Here is an 18,301-nt window from a genome sequence, read left to right on the forward strand (position 1 = left end):
TTAAAAACCATCTTCGCAGAGGCATCTGAATGCTGTGCTTTGATATGCGACTGATTGTAAGGACCTTTGAGTATAGCTTTATGGAGCAATATAAGGTTGTTTCCTGAATTTGATTTTTTCTGCAAAATGAAAAGGAACGGTCACAATTGCACTTCCACTGTCAAGGTACAGCTTGATTATGTAGAGAGACTATATAATCATGTTAAGTACTGACAGTTTTATGCCATATCTTCTAATGTGCAGTATAATCTATTTTTTATTCGCGTACATTTGTAAATTACACATTGCTCTGTGGTACTTTTACCCGCTAACTCCCTTCCTAGGATGTGCTGCATTGCCTTGTACTGTACATTTGTCTATATTTGTTTAGCTCTTTAAAAATGTCTGATTAAAAATAATTGTCGTGTAATAAATACGACGCTTTAATTATTTTTTTGTAGAAAAAAAAATCGGAATCAGTACAACCTCTGGTTTCACAGATGAGGCAGTTCACAGATGGGCTCATTACTTGGAGCAGGCCCTGCACACAGCATTGGAATCCACAGAAAAGCCTTTTACCTTGCATTTGCTCTAAAACGTAGACTGCCTCTAATCCCACTGTTTTCCACAAATTTCCATGCACAAAACTGTGCCCCAGTGTCATGAGGAGCTCATTTTGGTTTTGTGCCATACTCTGGTAACATCATTTGTGAAACTGATGCTGGCTTTTCAGTCATATGGCAGGCATGTAATGATGTTTTCCAGTGCGCTTTATGCAATTATTTTTATTTTTATTTTTATTTTTATTTTTATTTTTATTTTATTTTTTTTTAATTTTTCTTCTTCTTCTTCTTCTTCTTCTTCTTCTTCTTCTTCTTCTTCTTCTTCTTCTTTTTATTTATTTTTTTTTTTTTTTTATTTTTATTTTTATTTTTATTTTTATTTTTATTTTTATTTTTATTTTTATTTTTATTTTTATTTTTATTTTTATTCTTTCTACTTTTGAAGGAGATTTATTTTTGGGAAGAGCTTGTTGTGAAAACTCACTGCTTCTTCTGCTCTGTTTTGTCTTTCTCCTTCTCCCTCCTCCAGACCAGGATGAAAGAGCAGCAGAGCTCAGCAGGGAGCAGAACGAGAAGACCATTCGCAGCACACAGACGGCTCTCCGCAATTTCCGAGAGTTCCTCATCTCCAAATATCCTTCTGAGACCCGAGAGATCTACGTCATCCCCTGCAAGGAGCTTGATGCCTACCTTGCGTCCTTCTTTGTGGACGCCAGGCAGAAGGATGGGTCTGAATACGAGCCGAACAGCCTGGCCAACTACCAGTGTGGGCTGGAGCGGTACCTCAAAGAGCACAGATATGGGTACAGCATTACTAGGGATAAGGAGTTCAAAAGGTCCCAGGAGGCTCTAAAGCAAAAGCAGATAGAGCTGAGGTGTAAAGGGAAAGGAAACAAGCCACACAAATCCATGAAGCTCACCTTTGCTGATGAACTTATCCTGCGCAAACGAGGCTTGTTGAGCCGATACAATCCCGAAGGGCTCCTGAACCTTGTCTGGCTGAACAACACCAAGGCCTTCGGGCACTGCACAGGTTTCCATGGCTCCACCCTCAAGTGGGGAGACATCCGGCTGCGGGTGACAGAGACAGGGCTGGAGTACCTGGAGTGGATGGGACCGGACAACGGAGACGTCAGCGCCAAGAGCAAGAGAGGTGGGACGGACTCACGGGTGTACGCCACCCAGCACTCGCCGCAGACCTGCCCGGTGCAAGACTACAAGGAGTACGCCCAGAGGCGGCCGCCAGCCATGCGCTACGAGGACGCGCCGTTTTACCTCTCCATCAAACCCGTCGTCAACTTGGCTGCTCTTCACTGGTACAACTGCCAAGCCCTGGGGAAAAACAAGCTGGCCAAGATGGTAAAGACGATGTGCGAGAAGGGCAACATCCCCGGCAGGAAGACCAACTTCAGCGTCTACCAGAGCTGTAGCACGTTGTCGGAAGCGCAGAGCAACCAGCTCGTGCTGATCTGCAATAACTTGAGCCAGCAGGCTGCCCAGTCCATGGCAAGCCACTCCAATACTGGCAACTTCATCGTGTCAGCATCCTATGACTCTTCCTCTGACACAGCTTGAAGAGGGATATAACCTGGACAGATTTTTCTTTTCCATTTTGTTTCAAGCGTTGAATTTGTGCCCAATAATACGCATCAACTGTGATTGTACACTACTCCCCCATAGCCCTCTCTCCAGTGTTAATTCACTTTATAAAAATATATAAATATATAATATATTTTTCTTTTTACAAATAAGTCAATAGAAATAGTTTAGTATTACTGACATAGTATTTATAGTGTTAATACAAAAATGAAAGTTACTTATGGGTTATAATATAATTGCAGATTTAAAAAGGACAAAAGTGGTTCTCAGGCAACACAAGATAGACTGGAAATACCATTTTTAACATGCACACATCGGTGACTGTAAATCCCCAGGGAGGCTTACGTAGCAATTCTATTTTAAAGCATTTTTTTGACTTCTTGTTTTAACATGGCCTCCTAGAGTAGAGGAGACAAACTTATCACTGGCTGCTGCTCCTTACCTGCTGGCTTGTTCTTGATCAGCAAGACAAGGAAATAAGAGATACAACAGTGCAAGTTTGTGAATGCATTAACAACAGTTTTTACCTTTTTTTTTATTATTATTTTGTTTCCTGAGGCTTTATGCCTGATGGAAAAGAAAAATCCTGAAGTCAGCTAAAAGCTATTTTTAGCTTTTATTTTTGTTGATGATTTTTTTGTGATCAAAATGTCACTGGTCTTTAGACTAAAAGGTATTATTTTCAACAATAAGCAGAAGTACAATGGCAAAAGCAGTCGTACAAATAATTTTAACTCTTTAAGCACTGGTCATTAGTATTTTGTCACTGTGTATACTTAATGTAAAATCTACTGACTTGGAGCCACTCTTTCAGTATTCTGGGGAATGCAACAGTTCAGAAAAATCCATAATCTTATTTCAAACTATACAGAGAAAATGCATTAAATATGTCTTAAGCCATCACTTAAAATCCACAAAAAATAACATAGGAAGTGTAAGGATAGTTTGATATTTACTTCAGAGAATGAAAAGCTGAATAGTTTTAAGCACTGGAAAACAATTTGAAGTCACCTACACATAATCTATTTCCACTGCAGACAATGGAAAATGTGTGCTTGACTCTGAAGGTAGAATTTGGTCCTTAAAGCCTTGAAATGACAAATGCTATTGTCCCAACATTTGACTTCACAACATAACTGTCTTCTGAGTACAGGAAAAACACTAACAAATATTTCGGTGAACCATTATAGTTCTTGACCTTTAAATTGACGTAGAGTACCTCTCAAGTAATTCACCCGAGCTTACTCAATATTTCAGATGGAAATGTGCCACCGGGATATTCTAGAGATGTGATGAGTCTGTAGACAAGTCCGCCGAGGTGTCCTGGTGTCCCCTGAAATCCGTGAAGGACTCAGCCTCACCTGACTTCCCATGGATGTTGGGTGGGTCAAGCTGTTACTGAGGACTTGTTTTGGTTTTGCTTTTCCGTTCCCTTACGCTTGTTCGCTTTCATTCCTTTACATTCCTTCATACCCTTTACATTCTCTAAATCTGCAGCAGTGCAGTGACTTTATTCATAACTTATTCCAAAGAAAGGGTGAAACACAAGCAGTAGAAAGAAGTGAAAATAACCCACCTGGTGCCATGGAGCACTTGTGTTTGGTGCTGCCAGGATGAAACATTCCTGTGTGTGAAGGAGGCGGCAGGCTGCCCGCACCTCACATAAGCCTTACTGAAGGTCCATTTTGGGCAGGGGTGGGTAGCAGGTGGTCCACGGAAGGTCTAAGAACAGAGATTTCCTCTCTAAAAAGCATCTGGCCTCCCAACCAGCTCGGTGCAGGTTATACAGCCGGACTCAGGCCCCAGTGTGCTCCACACATAGCTGAGCTTGGTGACCAGGGTGTCATCGGCCTGGCCTTTTGCAGGGGTGTTTTTGCACTGTCCGTGGGATCTTGTTGCCCTTGAGGACAAGGACTTGGGCAGCTGGTCTTGGTTGGTGCTGGGTGCCATGCCAAGGCACTCGCTGGCGGTGCCAGCTGAGGGGCCCAGCTGCTCGGATAGGTTTTGCTCTCAGCTCCCTCACATCGGTGCTCATCTCAGCGCTTGAGCTTGAAGGGGAAAGAAGCCACCCCATGGCGTGGCTGTCCTGTGTCGCTCCTCAAGCCCCACAAAGCATGAAACCAGACTTTACAACCAGATTTTGGGTTCTCAGCTCCACATATTGTTGGAGTTGTTTTATACAGTATTAGGGTGGCTCATGTTAGTGCCTCGCCGTGCTGAGGCAATGTCTCTGGTAACCTCGGCCTTGCAGGGCGTGTCGGCAGCTTTTGTGTCTGGTTGGGTGACAAGGTGTGGGGTACGTGTGCTTGTGGCAGGAGCCTTGGCGTCACAGGGGCATGTGTTTTCGGCTTCATGGTATCTGAACTAACTCCGGCCTCCAGCTGATGCTGGTGGCAGATCGCCTGCCGAATTCTGACCGGGCGGCCCCAAACAGACTTCTTGTTGAAGCAGTTAAAGACATAGGGCCAGAATATGATACCCAAGTAGCATCATACTCCCGGAATAGATACATTAGATTTGAAGGGCATTTAGCACAACACGCTACCCGGTCTTCGCGTGTTGCAAGGAGCTGAGTGACGACGGCCTAATGAATTGCTGTCTGTATTAAGCCCCACGGGGAGGGCGACTTCTGATTTGGACCACTGCCATGGCTTTGTCTCTGGTTGGCAGGAGTGTAGGTGTCCCGGCTGCTGTGCTGCTGCTGACAGATGACAGTTCATTTGCTTGTAATTGTCTCCCCATGCTCCGAGGGTGTCAAAACCTGCTCCACCAGTACGGTAGCTACACGCTTACCACAGTGCTGTGGCTCTTCCTGGTGAAAAGCCATAGCAGCATGGTCAGGGGGTGGTGCTGCACTCTTACAGGCCTTCCCCTCTGCATAAGCAAAGGACTGTGGTGCCCTACCGTGGCTCCTGGTTCCTCTCACTATGAAATCAAAAGAGCAGCTTGCTACACACTGCCCTGCTCTTCCCTGGCTGGCAGGGTCGGTCGCTGAGATGTGCTGCATGTGGCTGGTGGTGCTCCTGGCTAAATCCTGCTCCTATATAAAAGCTGAATTTGGGCCCCACAGTACGGGCTGTGGTTTTCACAATATGGGGTAGCCGTCTCCAAAATGGGGCTCTGCTTTCTCCTTCCTCTTGCCCTTCCTTTTTTTTTTTTTTTTTTTTTCTTTTTTCTGCCATTCACTTGTCCTTGATCTGGCGTTAGATCTCTTCAGTGAGTCATTTCAGCTAGCTAGTCCAGCAGGAAATATAGCACAGAGAAGGGGAACGCACATAGTTTTCTGACAGATTACCAAGTTGGGTCTGCTCAAAAATTAATGTTCAGAGCCAGCAGGAGAGATGGGAAGACTTTCTCTGTCAGTATCATTCATTAGACTGTGGGTACTGCAGCTTTAGAAACCCAACAAAGGGATAACACAGATGGAGAGCCGTCTGTATGGTCTGCAGACGTGTTGGTTGCCTTCAGAGCCATCTGCCAGCTCTTGAGGGATGCGATCAGTGCTACCAAGAGCGCAGCTTAGTCTTGTACTCTCTGCGTCCCCTAGGAAAGAGGCAGAGTGACGATGTGAAGGCCTGCAGGCTGCGTGCATGGGTCTGTGCTGGTTTTACTGCTGTCCTTCCCAAGTGGCCTGCTCGTGGCACTGAGCCGGGGGTCAGGGATTGTGGGGGCGACACACGGGCACTGCTGCCTTCATCTGGATGCGGCTGGGCACAGCGCTTGTGCGTGGGTCCACTCGCGTGGTTGCACGTTTAGCTGGGAAGAGCTGACGGCAGGCTTCAGCTTGGTTTTATTAACAGCTCGTGCATGTGTTTATGGTACTGTGGGTTTGCACAATGTAATTCTATCCATGCCGGTAGTTGGGACTGAAACCCGTGATGTCTGGGCTTTGCAAACGGCCTGTTTAATTTTCAAATACAAATTTATGCAACAAAATGCTTTTTTTTTAAGTGTAGGGGAATGAAATACTGTTGCAGATTGCCTTGTAGACTAAATTACAAGGCACATCTAAAGCAACAGCACATACCTTGTTCATTTACATAGTGCAATAATTCTGTGATAGCACCCATGCTATTGAAAAATAGGACAATCTAACGATGGAAATAGTGTCCCTGATGCACATTCTCCTTTGTGAAGAATATCAACACTTTCAAGCTATTTTGTGTTTTTACTTTTAGAAGCTGCTGGTCACTGGTATTCAGTCTATAGTGTAGTTGCCCTCTTATTTCTCTTAGAAAGGTGAGTAGAAAAAGAGATTCAAGCAGCAGGTTGTACTGCTGCGTGTGCTGTTCTCGCACATTTGTGGCTGCATCTCCCACCACTGCGGTGCGAAGGTGCAGAGCAAGAGGAGTAGGTATCGTGTCACTCGGAGCCTGGGCTGCCCCGAGGACGGGGGCAGCCTTAAAGGAAACCGAAATTCCTGTTGCACTAGGCTTCCTTCCTGCCCAGCTCGTATTTTACCCTTTTTCCCTCCTGTAAGTGCATTGACTGACGTGACTGGCAGGCGTGGTGCGTGGGCTGATTATTCCTCCTGACCATGCGCTGCACGCAACTGCGACTGACTGACTGGTCTCCCCCATCCCCGACGTCCCTTTCTCCGTCCCTCTGTCCCTCCACTGTTCCCCTCTCCCAGCGTTTGTGACACTAGGGGAAGGGGACTGCTCAGTGCAGGGCAGCTCCTGGCCCGCAGTTCCCTCCCTGCTACCAAGTGACCTTGTGCTTTGGGGATAACGCGCTCAGGGCAGGCTGCCTTGCTTCGGGTACGCGTGGTAGGTGGGATACCGCACACCAGCACTCCGCAGCCCGGCGTCTCTCCTCTCTGGACACTCTTCTCCTCTGCTTTCTGTGGGAGTGCTTTCAGATCGCAGAATGAGGTGACATTCAGCGGTGTGTCGAGGGCCAGCCCCACGGTGGTGCGCTGCTTGGCCTCCGCTGAGATCCTTGAATAGGAGCGAGGTGACCGCTCGAAAATCAATTCATTTTAGGTGGTGCAGGTGAAGGGGAAGTGGGACCTCCCTGGAGCTCTCAAAGGCCGTGTGAATGTATGGGGAGGAGGAGTGCGGACGGGACACAGAGCTGTGGTTTGATTTGCCTGAAATGAGCCAATTCACGCCTCCGTGCGAGGCTAGAGGGGGATTCAGCTGCGCGGTGTCACGTGCAGCTGGCAGTGGATCTGCACTTTTTAACCAGGATTCTTTGTTAGACGTTCGTGTGCCGAGGTGGTTGTTTTGCCTAACGTGAGTTGCTGTCCTTGTTCTTAAGAGAGGGGATGTTTTTTTTTTTGTTTTTGTTTTTGTTTTTGTTTTCCTTTTATTTCCATTCTTTTGTGTATGTGCTGAATCCGTATGCCCTGCCGAGGAAGAGCGTGGGGAGGAGGCAGGCCACCACGAGGAATGTCTACCTTCACCGCAGAAGAGCTCGGACTGCGCTTCCTGGTGATGGTCCCCACGTGCCCGGCCTGCCTCGCTGGCCAGGAGCAGTGCCACCTCGTCTGCTGCCTCCCAGCACACCTGCTGGCTCCGCACACTGCGCCACTCTCCGAAAACCAGGAGCCCTGGGCCAGCTGGACGCGGCCACCCAGACCACGTTGGTGATCTGTGCAAGGGAAGGCTCTGAGCACAGCTACACGATGGCCCCAGCCCCGTGGTGCGTGATGGACGGTGTGTGACTGACACACAAGGCTGTGCCAAACCTCCTCGAAGGGTTTGGAAAGCTGGGTGGCCGATGGGGACGCGGAGGCTGGTTCTCCCCTCTGCTCCACGGCTTTTGCAGCTGGTGGTGATGTCCTTCGGAGGAAAAGCTGCGTGTCCCAGAGCTGCCAGCCTCATCCTCCTCGCTGGATGGCCTCTGGCGAGGCCCTGCAGAGCTCCAGCAGCTCGTCTCTTCCCAAAACCAGCAGAGAGGCATTTACAGAGGCAGAGTCACAAAGCACCAGGGCTTAGGGGCGTCTGCGAGCTTGTTGGAAAGTTTGACAAGAGCCATTCACTGGAACATGTTCAAAGCAGTGGGAATGTCTAAAGCTTTAACTCCTAATCTGATGGGGAAAAAAAATGTGTTTGGCCCAAAATTTGCTTGTTACGTGAACTGATGGGTTTTAACATAGTCTCTAGAGTCTGTGTCTCAAGGGAGGAATTTATTTTCTCTGTTTTCTCACTGAATTGGTAAATGTTGGTTGGTAATACGGACGAAATTCTGTTTGTTTTGTTATGAAAACGCTATTAAATGAGCTGTCTGTGCGTTGGAAATGGACTCACTGTTTCAAAGGGATTAGGACACTTCTACCTAATCTTCTACTCTGGTGCTTGGTATTCAATACACGGCAGTCACTAGCGTCTGAAAAAATCAGCACCTTTTCCGATTCTCATTTGATCTCTTGTAATTAATGGAAGATTCACAGCGTTTGGGATTTTTTAAGAGACTGGTGAGGTAGGTGCTAGCATCAAAATTCATTGGGGTAGAGTTTCAGTGGGAACGGGGAGAGGTGTTTAGCTCTTTCACACTGCTTGGGGAATTCCAGCCTTTGGGCATTTTGGCTAGCACTGTTTTATACAGTCCATAAATGTCAAGCAAATAACCAAACAGCCACACAAGGGGAAAAGAATCAAGAAAATACAAAATGTTTTGGACAAAAGCATTGTGTTGGAAAAATAAAACATCAATGGTAATTTTACAGACACTCTCTCTGCCATTTAAGCTGTTCTTTTTGTGAGCAGAGAAGACTTTCTAGCATTCCTCGCTGCTAAAATCTGATCTGCTGTCTGAAGGCTGTAATGCTGCTGAATTGTCCTCTGCATCGTTATAGCATGCTCCCAGATGGCCTCAGTCATGGGTAGCCTGTAGTCCTGGGTCTGCTCCTGCCAAAATTCCCCCTTCCCTTCTTTAATATCAAGCGTTTAATGCCCTTGCTTATGGTTCAGGTCCTGCATCAAGACTGGGCTCCTCTGCACAGGGCTGGGATGGAGTGGGGTGGGTGGGAAACACAGGTGCAGAAGTATTCATGGCACTCCAAGATATGCAGGCAAATCGTGGCATGAAATGTGTTAAAAAAGAAAAAGCCTGAAAAGCTGGCACAGGGAGAAGAGGTGGGAACCTGACAGCAGCACCTGCGACCTGGTGGTGCTGCGGCTGGACAGGACCCATAGATCTGCGTGTCTCGGGGTCATCCTGAGACCTGCCAGAGCAGACCACGTTACTCGAGACAGAAAATGGCAGGATATCTAAGTGGGAAAGGCAGTGGGAAAGCCTGGAAAATGCAATAAAAGTTTCTCTCTCTTTTTTTTTTTTTTTTTTTTCTGAGGAAAGCAAGCATAATCCTCATCTTTAAGCTGTCCTTTAATATCCTACTTTGTTTTACACTGGAATTAGAAAAGCATTTCCATTTGTTTTAATTATCTGCTGACTTTAATTCTGCCTTTGAACAATATTTTTGCTATGACAACCCTTGCTATCATGGTGAGCGGTGCTAGGGGGAAAAAAAAAAAAAAAAGTAAGGCTTTTATCTTTCCCTGCATGCAACGTTTAATCTTTCTAATCTTTTAATGTGAATGTGTTTTCTCCCATTTTGAGAATTGACAAGATTAGTACTGTTTCTCCCAAAACAGCCATTCAAAAACGTGTTTTGCTCAAACCTGACCAACACAACCTGTAACCACCACGTAGCATGGTCTGGGATTTCTCCTTGGTGGCCAACCTGTCCATTCTCAGAGCTGAACCTGTCCCTGCGGCTAACTTCCACGTACTGACTTTTGTAACTGCCTGAACTATAAGGACAACTCAGCTTTTTTTTTAAGAAAAGTTTGTAAAAAGGTAGTTTTTTGTTAATTCTTTAGTTTTGTTTTATAAAATAATAATAATAATTAAAAAAAAAAGTATTTGTTAAAAGATTCACTGTTTTGCCAAATAATAATAATAATAATATTTCTATGCATCGTGTGATTCTGTGATGTTGCCGTTGAGGTTTTGCATGTTTTCTAGGCGTTCTGACATCTGTGCATTTATGTGGTACTTGTAGAAATGCTTAACCATTGCTGCTATAATCACCCCCGTTGTAGTTAACTGAAAACTGTGCTGAGGAGCTGTGCCAGTTGACAGATTTTTTTGTGTGTGTGTGTGTCACGGTAAAACTCCACGTTCTGCTGTTCGTTCCCTGTTTTAAGCCAGTATTTTGTGCCTTCTGTAGAAGGAAATCAGTATGTTTGTGGTAGACAGGAGGTGCCAAACTTCTAGTGTCTTGTTCTGAACAGATGATCACTTATCAGCTTGACGCATTAAAAAAAAAAAAAAAAAAAAAGTAAAAAAAATCTTGAACACTCTTTCTTTAGTGTCTTCTCATTAATTTTAATTTGAAAAGAATAAATAAATAAATAAATAAATAAAGCAACTTGATGGAGCTAAAAAGAAATGATCTCCCTCAGTTGCACCTCCCGGAGCAGCCTGCCAACTGTGAAGGCGAGGGGTAAGAGGGAATGCGCCGTCCCCAAATGTTCCTGCTGGTAACAGATCCAGCCATTAGCCAAGCCGGTGCGAGCTGTCGCGGAGCATGCTAAAAATGCCTGTTAATGAGAGCAGCCCGCTGATTGCCATGAGAAACTGTTAGCTCCCGTGACAGTTGTGAGCCCGCTCGTGTAAACAAGTGTCAGCCTGGTCAAGTGGTGGATCCCAGCCCCTTTTCTGCCTCTGCTGAAGCCATACGTTGCTGCCAAATGAGCCTTGGATGAAATTCAAGCCCCAGATTTTTTTGGTCTAATTCTTCCCTGTTGCTTTCGCGGCTTGCAGGCAAGCTGTGTTTATCGAAATCCTGACATCGCATTTTCAGCCCCTCTTCCACCTTCTCCTTGGGATCTGGCAGTGTAGCGAACACACACACACACACACACACACACACACACACACAGTTCGTTTTGGTTTTGATGAGCTTTTGACAGGCTGAAGTGATACCATATTGTAAGTCATACAACAGAAACAAGCCAGAGGGAAACGCGAGATGTTCATCTGCCTGGCGCGTGGCTCATCTGCCACCAGACGTGGTCAGCCGCACCTAGGCCGGTCCTTAAAACACTATTTTACATGGAAAAAAAAAAAAAAAGAAAAGACTAGCCATCAGTTTTGCATCTTTGCATGCTGAGGGATGACAGTCTGTTAAAGAGCTTGAGAAGGCTTTTCAAACAAGAATACCAGGTTTCCCAAAAAATGATGGGACTGGGAAAAAAACAGTGAATCAAATTAAACATTACTGGTCCAAAGGCTGGAAGGCTTGTCCTGTGGGAGAGGCTGAGGACACCTGGGTTGTTCGGTCTGGAGAAGAGGAGGCCAAAAGGCAGCTCCCTGCAGCTCCTGAGGAGGGGAAGGGCAGAGGAAGGTGCTGGCCTCTGCTCTCTGGTCACCCATCCCAGGAACCAAGGGAGGGCACAGTGCTGGGCTAGGGGAGGCTCAGGCTGGGCATCAGAGAAGATTTCTTCACTGTGATGGTGGTCAGGCACTGGGACAGGCTCCCTGGAGAGGTGGTCAGTGCCCCAAGCCTGCCCGTATTCAAGAAACATTTGGTTGATGGCCTCAGTAATGTGCTTCAGTGTTTGGTAGTCCCAGAGTGGTCAGGGAGCTGGGCTCGGTGAGCTTGGAAGGCCCCTTCCAACCAAACTATTATAAACCTTTCTAAAGACCTCAGCCTTCCAAAAGTGGTTAGGATGTTCAACTCAGTTCCCGTCACTTAAGGCTCTCTTCAGGCATAAGGAGCCACTTCATTACCCTGTATGAACTGGTGGCTTCCTCGGGCACTTTCTGCCAGCTGAGACCAGCCGCAAGTTGTTTCTCTGTTTTTTCCTTCTGTGGTAGCCACGTACACAAGGACACACACCTCCACCTTTGTCCGGGAGGAGGTTTGACCCCACACCACTCCTGCCTGCATGTCCCTAATATTAAATAAGCACGATGGAGATGGAGGGGCCCATCTCCTGGACTGCTTCTGCTTATAGCTAGGCCTTAGTCCCCGCAGCCCCACCAACTGCACAAATTGGCCTACCAATTGGTTTTCCCAGCTTCTTCCAGACATTGGCCCAACTTGCCCAGGAGTGTATCCAGTTCCTGAAGCACAGCAGTTGTTTATTCCCAGCTCCGTCTCTTTGGCTGTGAGGCTAGATATATTTACATTTCCTTCAGCCTGGATTTGAATCAGGAGAGCGATCAATACCATTTATTTAGCTCTTTGCAGGCTGGAAATGCAGTTGTTGTTCTACAGGTGCAGTCCTGAAATTAGGTTTTAGCCGGCTGCCTGTGGTGTGTCAGCAATTTCGCTGGCATTTGTTCATTTTTCACTGCAGCTCACTGGTTTCAGGAAGCAAACTGGCTGATGCTAACACTGTGGTGGAGCAGATACCACCTTCCAGTCACTGCGATGCCTTCTGTGTACATGTCGTCAGTCGTATGCTCTTGTAATTTGCAATTGCATTTTGTCCAAAGTGCAGGACAAGCTTTGTGCCTTTTTGTATTATTATTATTATTTATTTTTTAAGCAAACAAACAAACAAAAGCTATAGCCTTCAAATCTGTGCTGCCGAAAGAAGCCAAGAGAGAATTAATCCAAACCCCATCCAAACCCCAGCAGAATCTGGGGACTTACTAAGTTTACTTTGCAAGCCCCAGCTGTAAACAGCTAATTAAGAAACAGATTTGAGCATGAGCAGCGATACATTTCTACCACTAAAATGCAGTTTTCTGTGCATATGGCACCTTTTAACACAAATCTCTCTCCCCCACATTTGGGACTTTATGTATGCAATGGTTTATTAGGGAGAAGTCATATTTTGATGCATTTCAATGCATTAAGCTTTGCAAATCGAGAATATCTCAGGGGACAAGGGATTTTTTTTTTCTTCTGAAAATGTCAGGAGTGTTGTCAACCAGTCTGTTTTCAGAGCTACCTGCTCAACCCCATTGTCCTCAGAATTCATTCTTTCTGGAGTTGCACAGGGACCTGAGAAAAATAAAGAAAAAGGCTTCACCGATGTAAATGAGGATTTCGTAGCCTAATTGAGCCCTTCATACCCATCTGTGTTTCCAGGCCTGGCAATCCTTTAACTTGGTAGCTGGAGAAATCTTAACCCATGCTGATACCACATTGCTCTTTCTGCAAAAGGCTGTTAAGAAGCAAACTTCAAACTGGATAAAATCCTTGGAAGGATCCACCAATATCGTCAACAAAGTTGTCTGAGATTTGTGCCAGTCGAGAACTCTATTTTTGCATTTGGGTTGATGGAGTTTTGTTTTGTTTGTTTTTTTTTTGATTTCCTGCTGCAAATCACACCACCCCTCTTTGACTGGGATGGAGTAAAGGTATGTTCCACTGCTGCCTGTTTCACCACCCTTCAGCTAGATGTCTCCTTTGTCTCCTTGAAAAATGTCCCTTTAGTGTTTGGGTATAAAAGTACAATTGATAAGAAGGAAGTAAAACCAAGAGGTCTTTTTTTTTTTTTTTTTTTTTTTTTTTTTAAACTGGTGTCTGAGTTAGAAAAGAACGAGCTCGCTTGTGTATTAATTGAAGTATGACATTCAGTTTTACTGATCTGCAAATTCCAGAGATTTCCTGATCTTTATCACACTTCAGCTCCATTTTTATTCCCTTGTGATAATCTTTAATAAGTCTGGTTCTGCCGCATTAGAAGTTGATTTCACTGTCCCTACAGTGTTTGCTACTAATGTAATGTGACTTTTTTTTTTTTTTTTTTTAATATTTGTGTTGGTACAGCCTTAATCTTTACAGAATTTAAGACCATTTCAGAGATAATCAAGATAGTCTAATCGAGATAGTCATTGATGTCTGTGATAAGTGCATGCTTTATTCACAGTATTTTGTCTGTAATTAGGTGTATTGACCAATTCTCATGTATTTAATAAACTGTCTTCTGCAAAGATGACCATTTCCTTTAATCAAATGAAAGCAATTTACTTGAAATTTCAAGGCACGTTTGTATAAAAAAAAAAAAAAAAAATCACAGCTTTTCAAGTACAAATATCAGGGTAGTTGGGAAGTTCCCCTGGACCTGCGAAGCATTTCGATTAGCAGAGTGCAAATAGGCCCACCAAGCAATAGCTGCTGTCGTGCCCTGTTTAACTTCTGGGGTCGTGTTTCAGGGAAACGTTTAAACAATTGCTTAAGTCCTTCCCTGCTCAGGAATGTACTTAAAAACAAGCTTGACTTTAACCATGTGCTTATTTAATCTCCCTGCAGTACGACTGAAAGCATATGTACCAAGAGCATTTTTGGAATAAAGGTATTTTCCTGCGCTTGGTCTGGTCACATCAATTCCACGGCACAGTTTGGCTTGAAACGACCTATTTTGCACTCAGAATTTCAATAGCAAGGTCTGCTCCCCACACAGGCTTGTTTCGATGCTGATCTAGAATAAAATTAAATGTGCCTCCAAGGATACACATCTTTTAAGACAGGTGCTTCTCAGGCCTGATTTTAATCTGTTCAAAAGCAGGTTTTAAGATTAAAGGACCGGAAAACTAAAGCAAATAAAGCCCTCTCAGTCCTCTGAAAGAAAGGCAACCCAAGTGGAAAGAAATGCCTTGACAGCTCCATGGAAATTCCACTCACTGAGCTGCTGCCCATGGGATGACGGCTGCGTTTGGGAAGGTCGGGTTCTGCCAAAGAAACGAGAAGAAGCAAAAAGCCAAATCACTCAGGCGACCGCCATCCAGGGCACAGCAACGTGTTTGTGTGGGTGTTAGGACCCCCAAAAAGTGAGGTATGGGCAGGTGATAGCCAGGGGCTACCAGCTGCTTTCTCTGCCTGTTGCAAAGTGAAGCATCTTGTGTTAAGCCACCCCTGTAGCTTGCATTCAGCTGTCTTCATGGAGGTTGAAGGCAACGTGCTTTCTTTTGGTCTACAAGTGAGTGTGCAGGTGGTGGTTAATGATTAATGTGGTTAAGGCAGGCTCAGCTATGCAAATTGTTAAAGTTCTGGTAACTCAGCTGCTCTCGGTTTTCCCTCTGTACGCTGATGTAGTCCAGATGGCTGCTCTAAAAAACACTGTGCTTCCAGAGCCCTTGGGATGTCCTCTCCTCCTCCTTCCACACCTGAGGGTGCCCACCCCATGAAGCTCACAATGACAAGCAGACCTCGTGCACAGTTTTGCAGGGTTTGAAAACTTGCTGGTCTGAAACTAGCCAGTGGTTTATTTTGTAATATATGCCAGAGGGAAACAGTGTTTGGTGGCCGTCCCTGGAGACGAACGGTGTGGGTGAACATGTGGATGAATGATGCCCTGCCTCTCAGGCAGTGCCTGCTGGTGTGCAGCAACACCACGGGCTGTGTGAGGAGCTCTAGGAGGGGACAAAAATCTTTAAGCAGAAATCAGATTTGAGACCTCACCCGATCTGATGATGCCTTGCAACCTCGTATAGCAACCCTCTGCTTCTTCCCTGCCCAGCCCCACACACGCTGCAAGTCCTGGCCTTGGCACGGAGCAGAGCACTGGGTGCCTAGACATGCGCTGCGTGTATTTACATTTACATAGAAGGTCTGGCGTGGGGCAACTACAAGCCATCAGATAATGGCTGGCTGGACAGCAGAAGACTGTGTGCGTGTTTTGGCAAGCAGTGACAGATATAACTGCTTTTCCTATACAGTATTTCATCCCGGTGACAGAAGTTTGGCGAGAAGGGCTCGTGCCTGCGCAGACGGCCGCTTCTGGTGGTTTTGCTGGGCTCTGTGAGGAGTGTGGCACCAGGTGAGCCAAGCACAAAGACTTGCTCAAAGAAACCATCTCCACTGGGGCACTAAAGTTCTGCCCATTCACATAATCAGCCCACACCCCCTCAAAAGCATCCTTTGGAAAATAAACCCTCAGGTGACCTCCAGGAGGGTGGGGGCAAAACGGGCACTGGGGCAAGGGAACAGGACTGAGATTTTCGTGCTAGATATCCTCTGTCTTTGTTGGTTACTCGTGCTGTAGTAGTGAGTCAGGCAGCCTGAGTTACACCATAAAAATTCAGCCTCACAGGACCCCAGCCAGACCTCGAAGTGTTGATGCAATTATAAGGCAGAGTATCTGATTTATTATTTTTTCAGCACCAGCGTTTTCAAGCCCGTCCTGAAAACAGGATGTGTACTCCTGACCACCTGATGCTTTTCCAAATTCTGCCTGACAAGTCTCAGTGACAACTCCTGTCCACGCTCAGCAGGGGTGCAGATGTGGACAGTGCTTTTGGCAGCACCTCAGGCACTCCTCAAGGTGTTCAAAAGTCATTTAAAACCTTTAGAGCATCACCTGGCTGCTGAGAGGCAGAGAGCTTTGTGGTGAGGTGCACAGGCACTGGAACCAGCGATGCAGAACGCCTGCATCCTTAAATAAAGCCCCTGTGATGGTGATCGTTTGAAGCAGGATCCAAGCCTTTTCCACAACTCCTAGGTGCAGTCTGAGAGTGGAGGGAATAAAATGTTTTCTCCTGGGCAAAAGAAGGCAAATGTGGGGATGCTCGGGGTGGCTGTTCACAGCTCACAGGCACTGGGCTGCCAAATCCGTGAGCTTCAGCCCTGTAAAAAGTAGGCTTGAACTACAGTGGGTATAATAAAATTATAGTGGTGTCATAAAATTGTATTACTCTTTCATAAAGGATATGAAGTGTCTGAACGTCTATAAGAAGGTTGTTCATCAATCCTTTGCTCCCAGTTCCCGTCTGCGAGGCAGAGGCTCTCCTTTGGAGACAGGCATACCGAATTTCATCGCTTCACCCATAACATCCATCAGGATGCTGCTGCCCGTGGTCCACTGAAGCCTAGGGTCTCATCTGTGGTGCCTAACAGGGAGCAAAATGTGGAAAATCCTACTCGGTGAGGGTCGCCTGTCCAGGCTGTACGTGTGCCTGGCTCCTACACACCCCCTGTGACCCCTGTTGGTGCCCCTCCTGCAGCTTTCAGGGCCCAGCCCTGTCCCCACGGCCACCCTCTGTGCCCTCAACCTCTGGAGATCCTGGTGCATGGCCCGGGGACCACATGGACATCACTGTGGCCAGAAAACTTAGCCAAACAGTGCTTGTTCAGGAGGACCCAGCTCCCCTGTCTAAATTAAGCTGTCATAAACTTTGGAGAAGCAGCACCGAGGAGATGGGGCCTGAGCCTTCTGTATGGCCTTGTGGTCTTGGGGATCTTCCAAGTTTCTCTTATAAAACTGCATTATTTTCTAATTCACACTGTGTCTGGGAAACCCAGAGTGATTCAAAATGTTTCCACGTACATGACACTTTTACACAGCTTTGGCCTCATGCTGGCATGTGACAAATTTTTCTGTTTTTCCCCTCAGGACGTGCTGTTTGCGTGATCGCTGCTCCCAGAGCTAGCTGATACAGCTCACAGCATGTGAGGGCTTTTCTCCAAAAAAGAACTGCCAGCACAGCTAGTTTACACACCAAAATGAGAGCTGTGGCTAAGGGCAAGAGTACAAAAAGCCCTGCTCACGTTTTTATAGCTAAGTTTCTCTGCTAGGTTGATCTAAGGCATCGGCAGGCTGAAGCAGCCTGCCTGGCAGCCTGACGGCAATGCTGACATCTCATGGCCAAAAGAAGGAGCTGCTGGTGCTTCTTTTTCTCCTTCTCACCTTCCTTTTCTTTCTTCTCCTCCTCCTCATTCTTCTCTGTCTGAAAAGTTTCCATAGGTACTGTATTGCTGCAGAGCTTCAGAGTGTTATTCCCAAGCCACGGATCACGCGTCTGCACACCCATACCTCAGCGTGACCGAAACCTTCATTCAGCTCAAAAACAGTGAGGAGTTCAGCTGCTTTCTTCTGAATTTGGACGTCTACAGTTGGCGTGCAAGAGGTGCCAGGCAGGGGAATGGATCTGTTCTGCCTGGGCATCCTCAGGCCATGGGTTGCATTTAGCCTTCTCTGCTTAGATAAACACGCAGCCTCATCCCAAAACTCTCAGGCTCCCCAGAAACAAAACTTTCAGGCAGCTTGGAAGCTACTGCAGGTTTCTTCACACAGAACAAGTCCACAAGCACGTTGAGGTTGGTGGTGTGGGGAATGTGCAGCACGAGGAGCAGCAACAGCTTGAGAGCTTTTCCATCACCAGAGGCAGCAACATGTGTGCGCTGTGGATTTTCCTCCTCAGCAAGCGTAGCTGGGAGTAGAGAGAGACAATTTTCAAAGACGAGGACTCTT

The 18,301-nt window shown here is 46.3% G+C and overlaps 1 protein-coding gene across 11 annotated transcripts in view; it reads left to right on the forward strand.

The window, feature by feature from the left end:
- KIAA1958 (KIAA1958 ortholog) overlaps positions 1-10,441 on the forward strand; it is a 57,920-nt gene extending 47,479 nt beyond the window's left edge. For all 11 annotated transcript variants that reach the window (XM_068666182.1, XM_068666193.1, XM_068666187.1 and 8 more), the window contains one exon: positions 1,072-10,441. In XM_068666182.1, coding sequence (XP_068522283.1) covers positions 1,072-2,117 — 1,046 coding nt within the window. In that variant the 3' untranslated portion in view covers positions 2,118-10,441. The remainder of the gene's footprint in view (positions 1-1,071) is intronic.
- The last annotated feature ends 7,860 nt before the right edge of the window (positions 10,442-18,301 follow it).

This window comes from Anas acuta, chromosome Z (assembly GCF_963932015.1).
Source record: "Anas acuta chromosome Z, bAnaAcu1.1, whole genome shotgun sequence".
In the NCBI taxonomy this organism is placed as follows: Eukaryota; Metazoa; Chordata; class Aves; order Anseriformes; family Anatidae; genus Anas; species Anas acuta.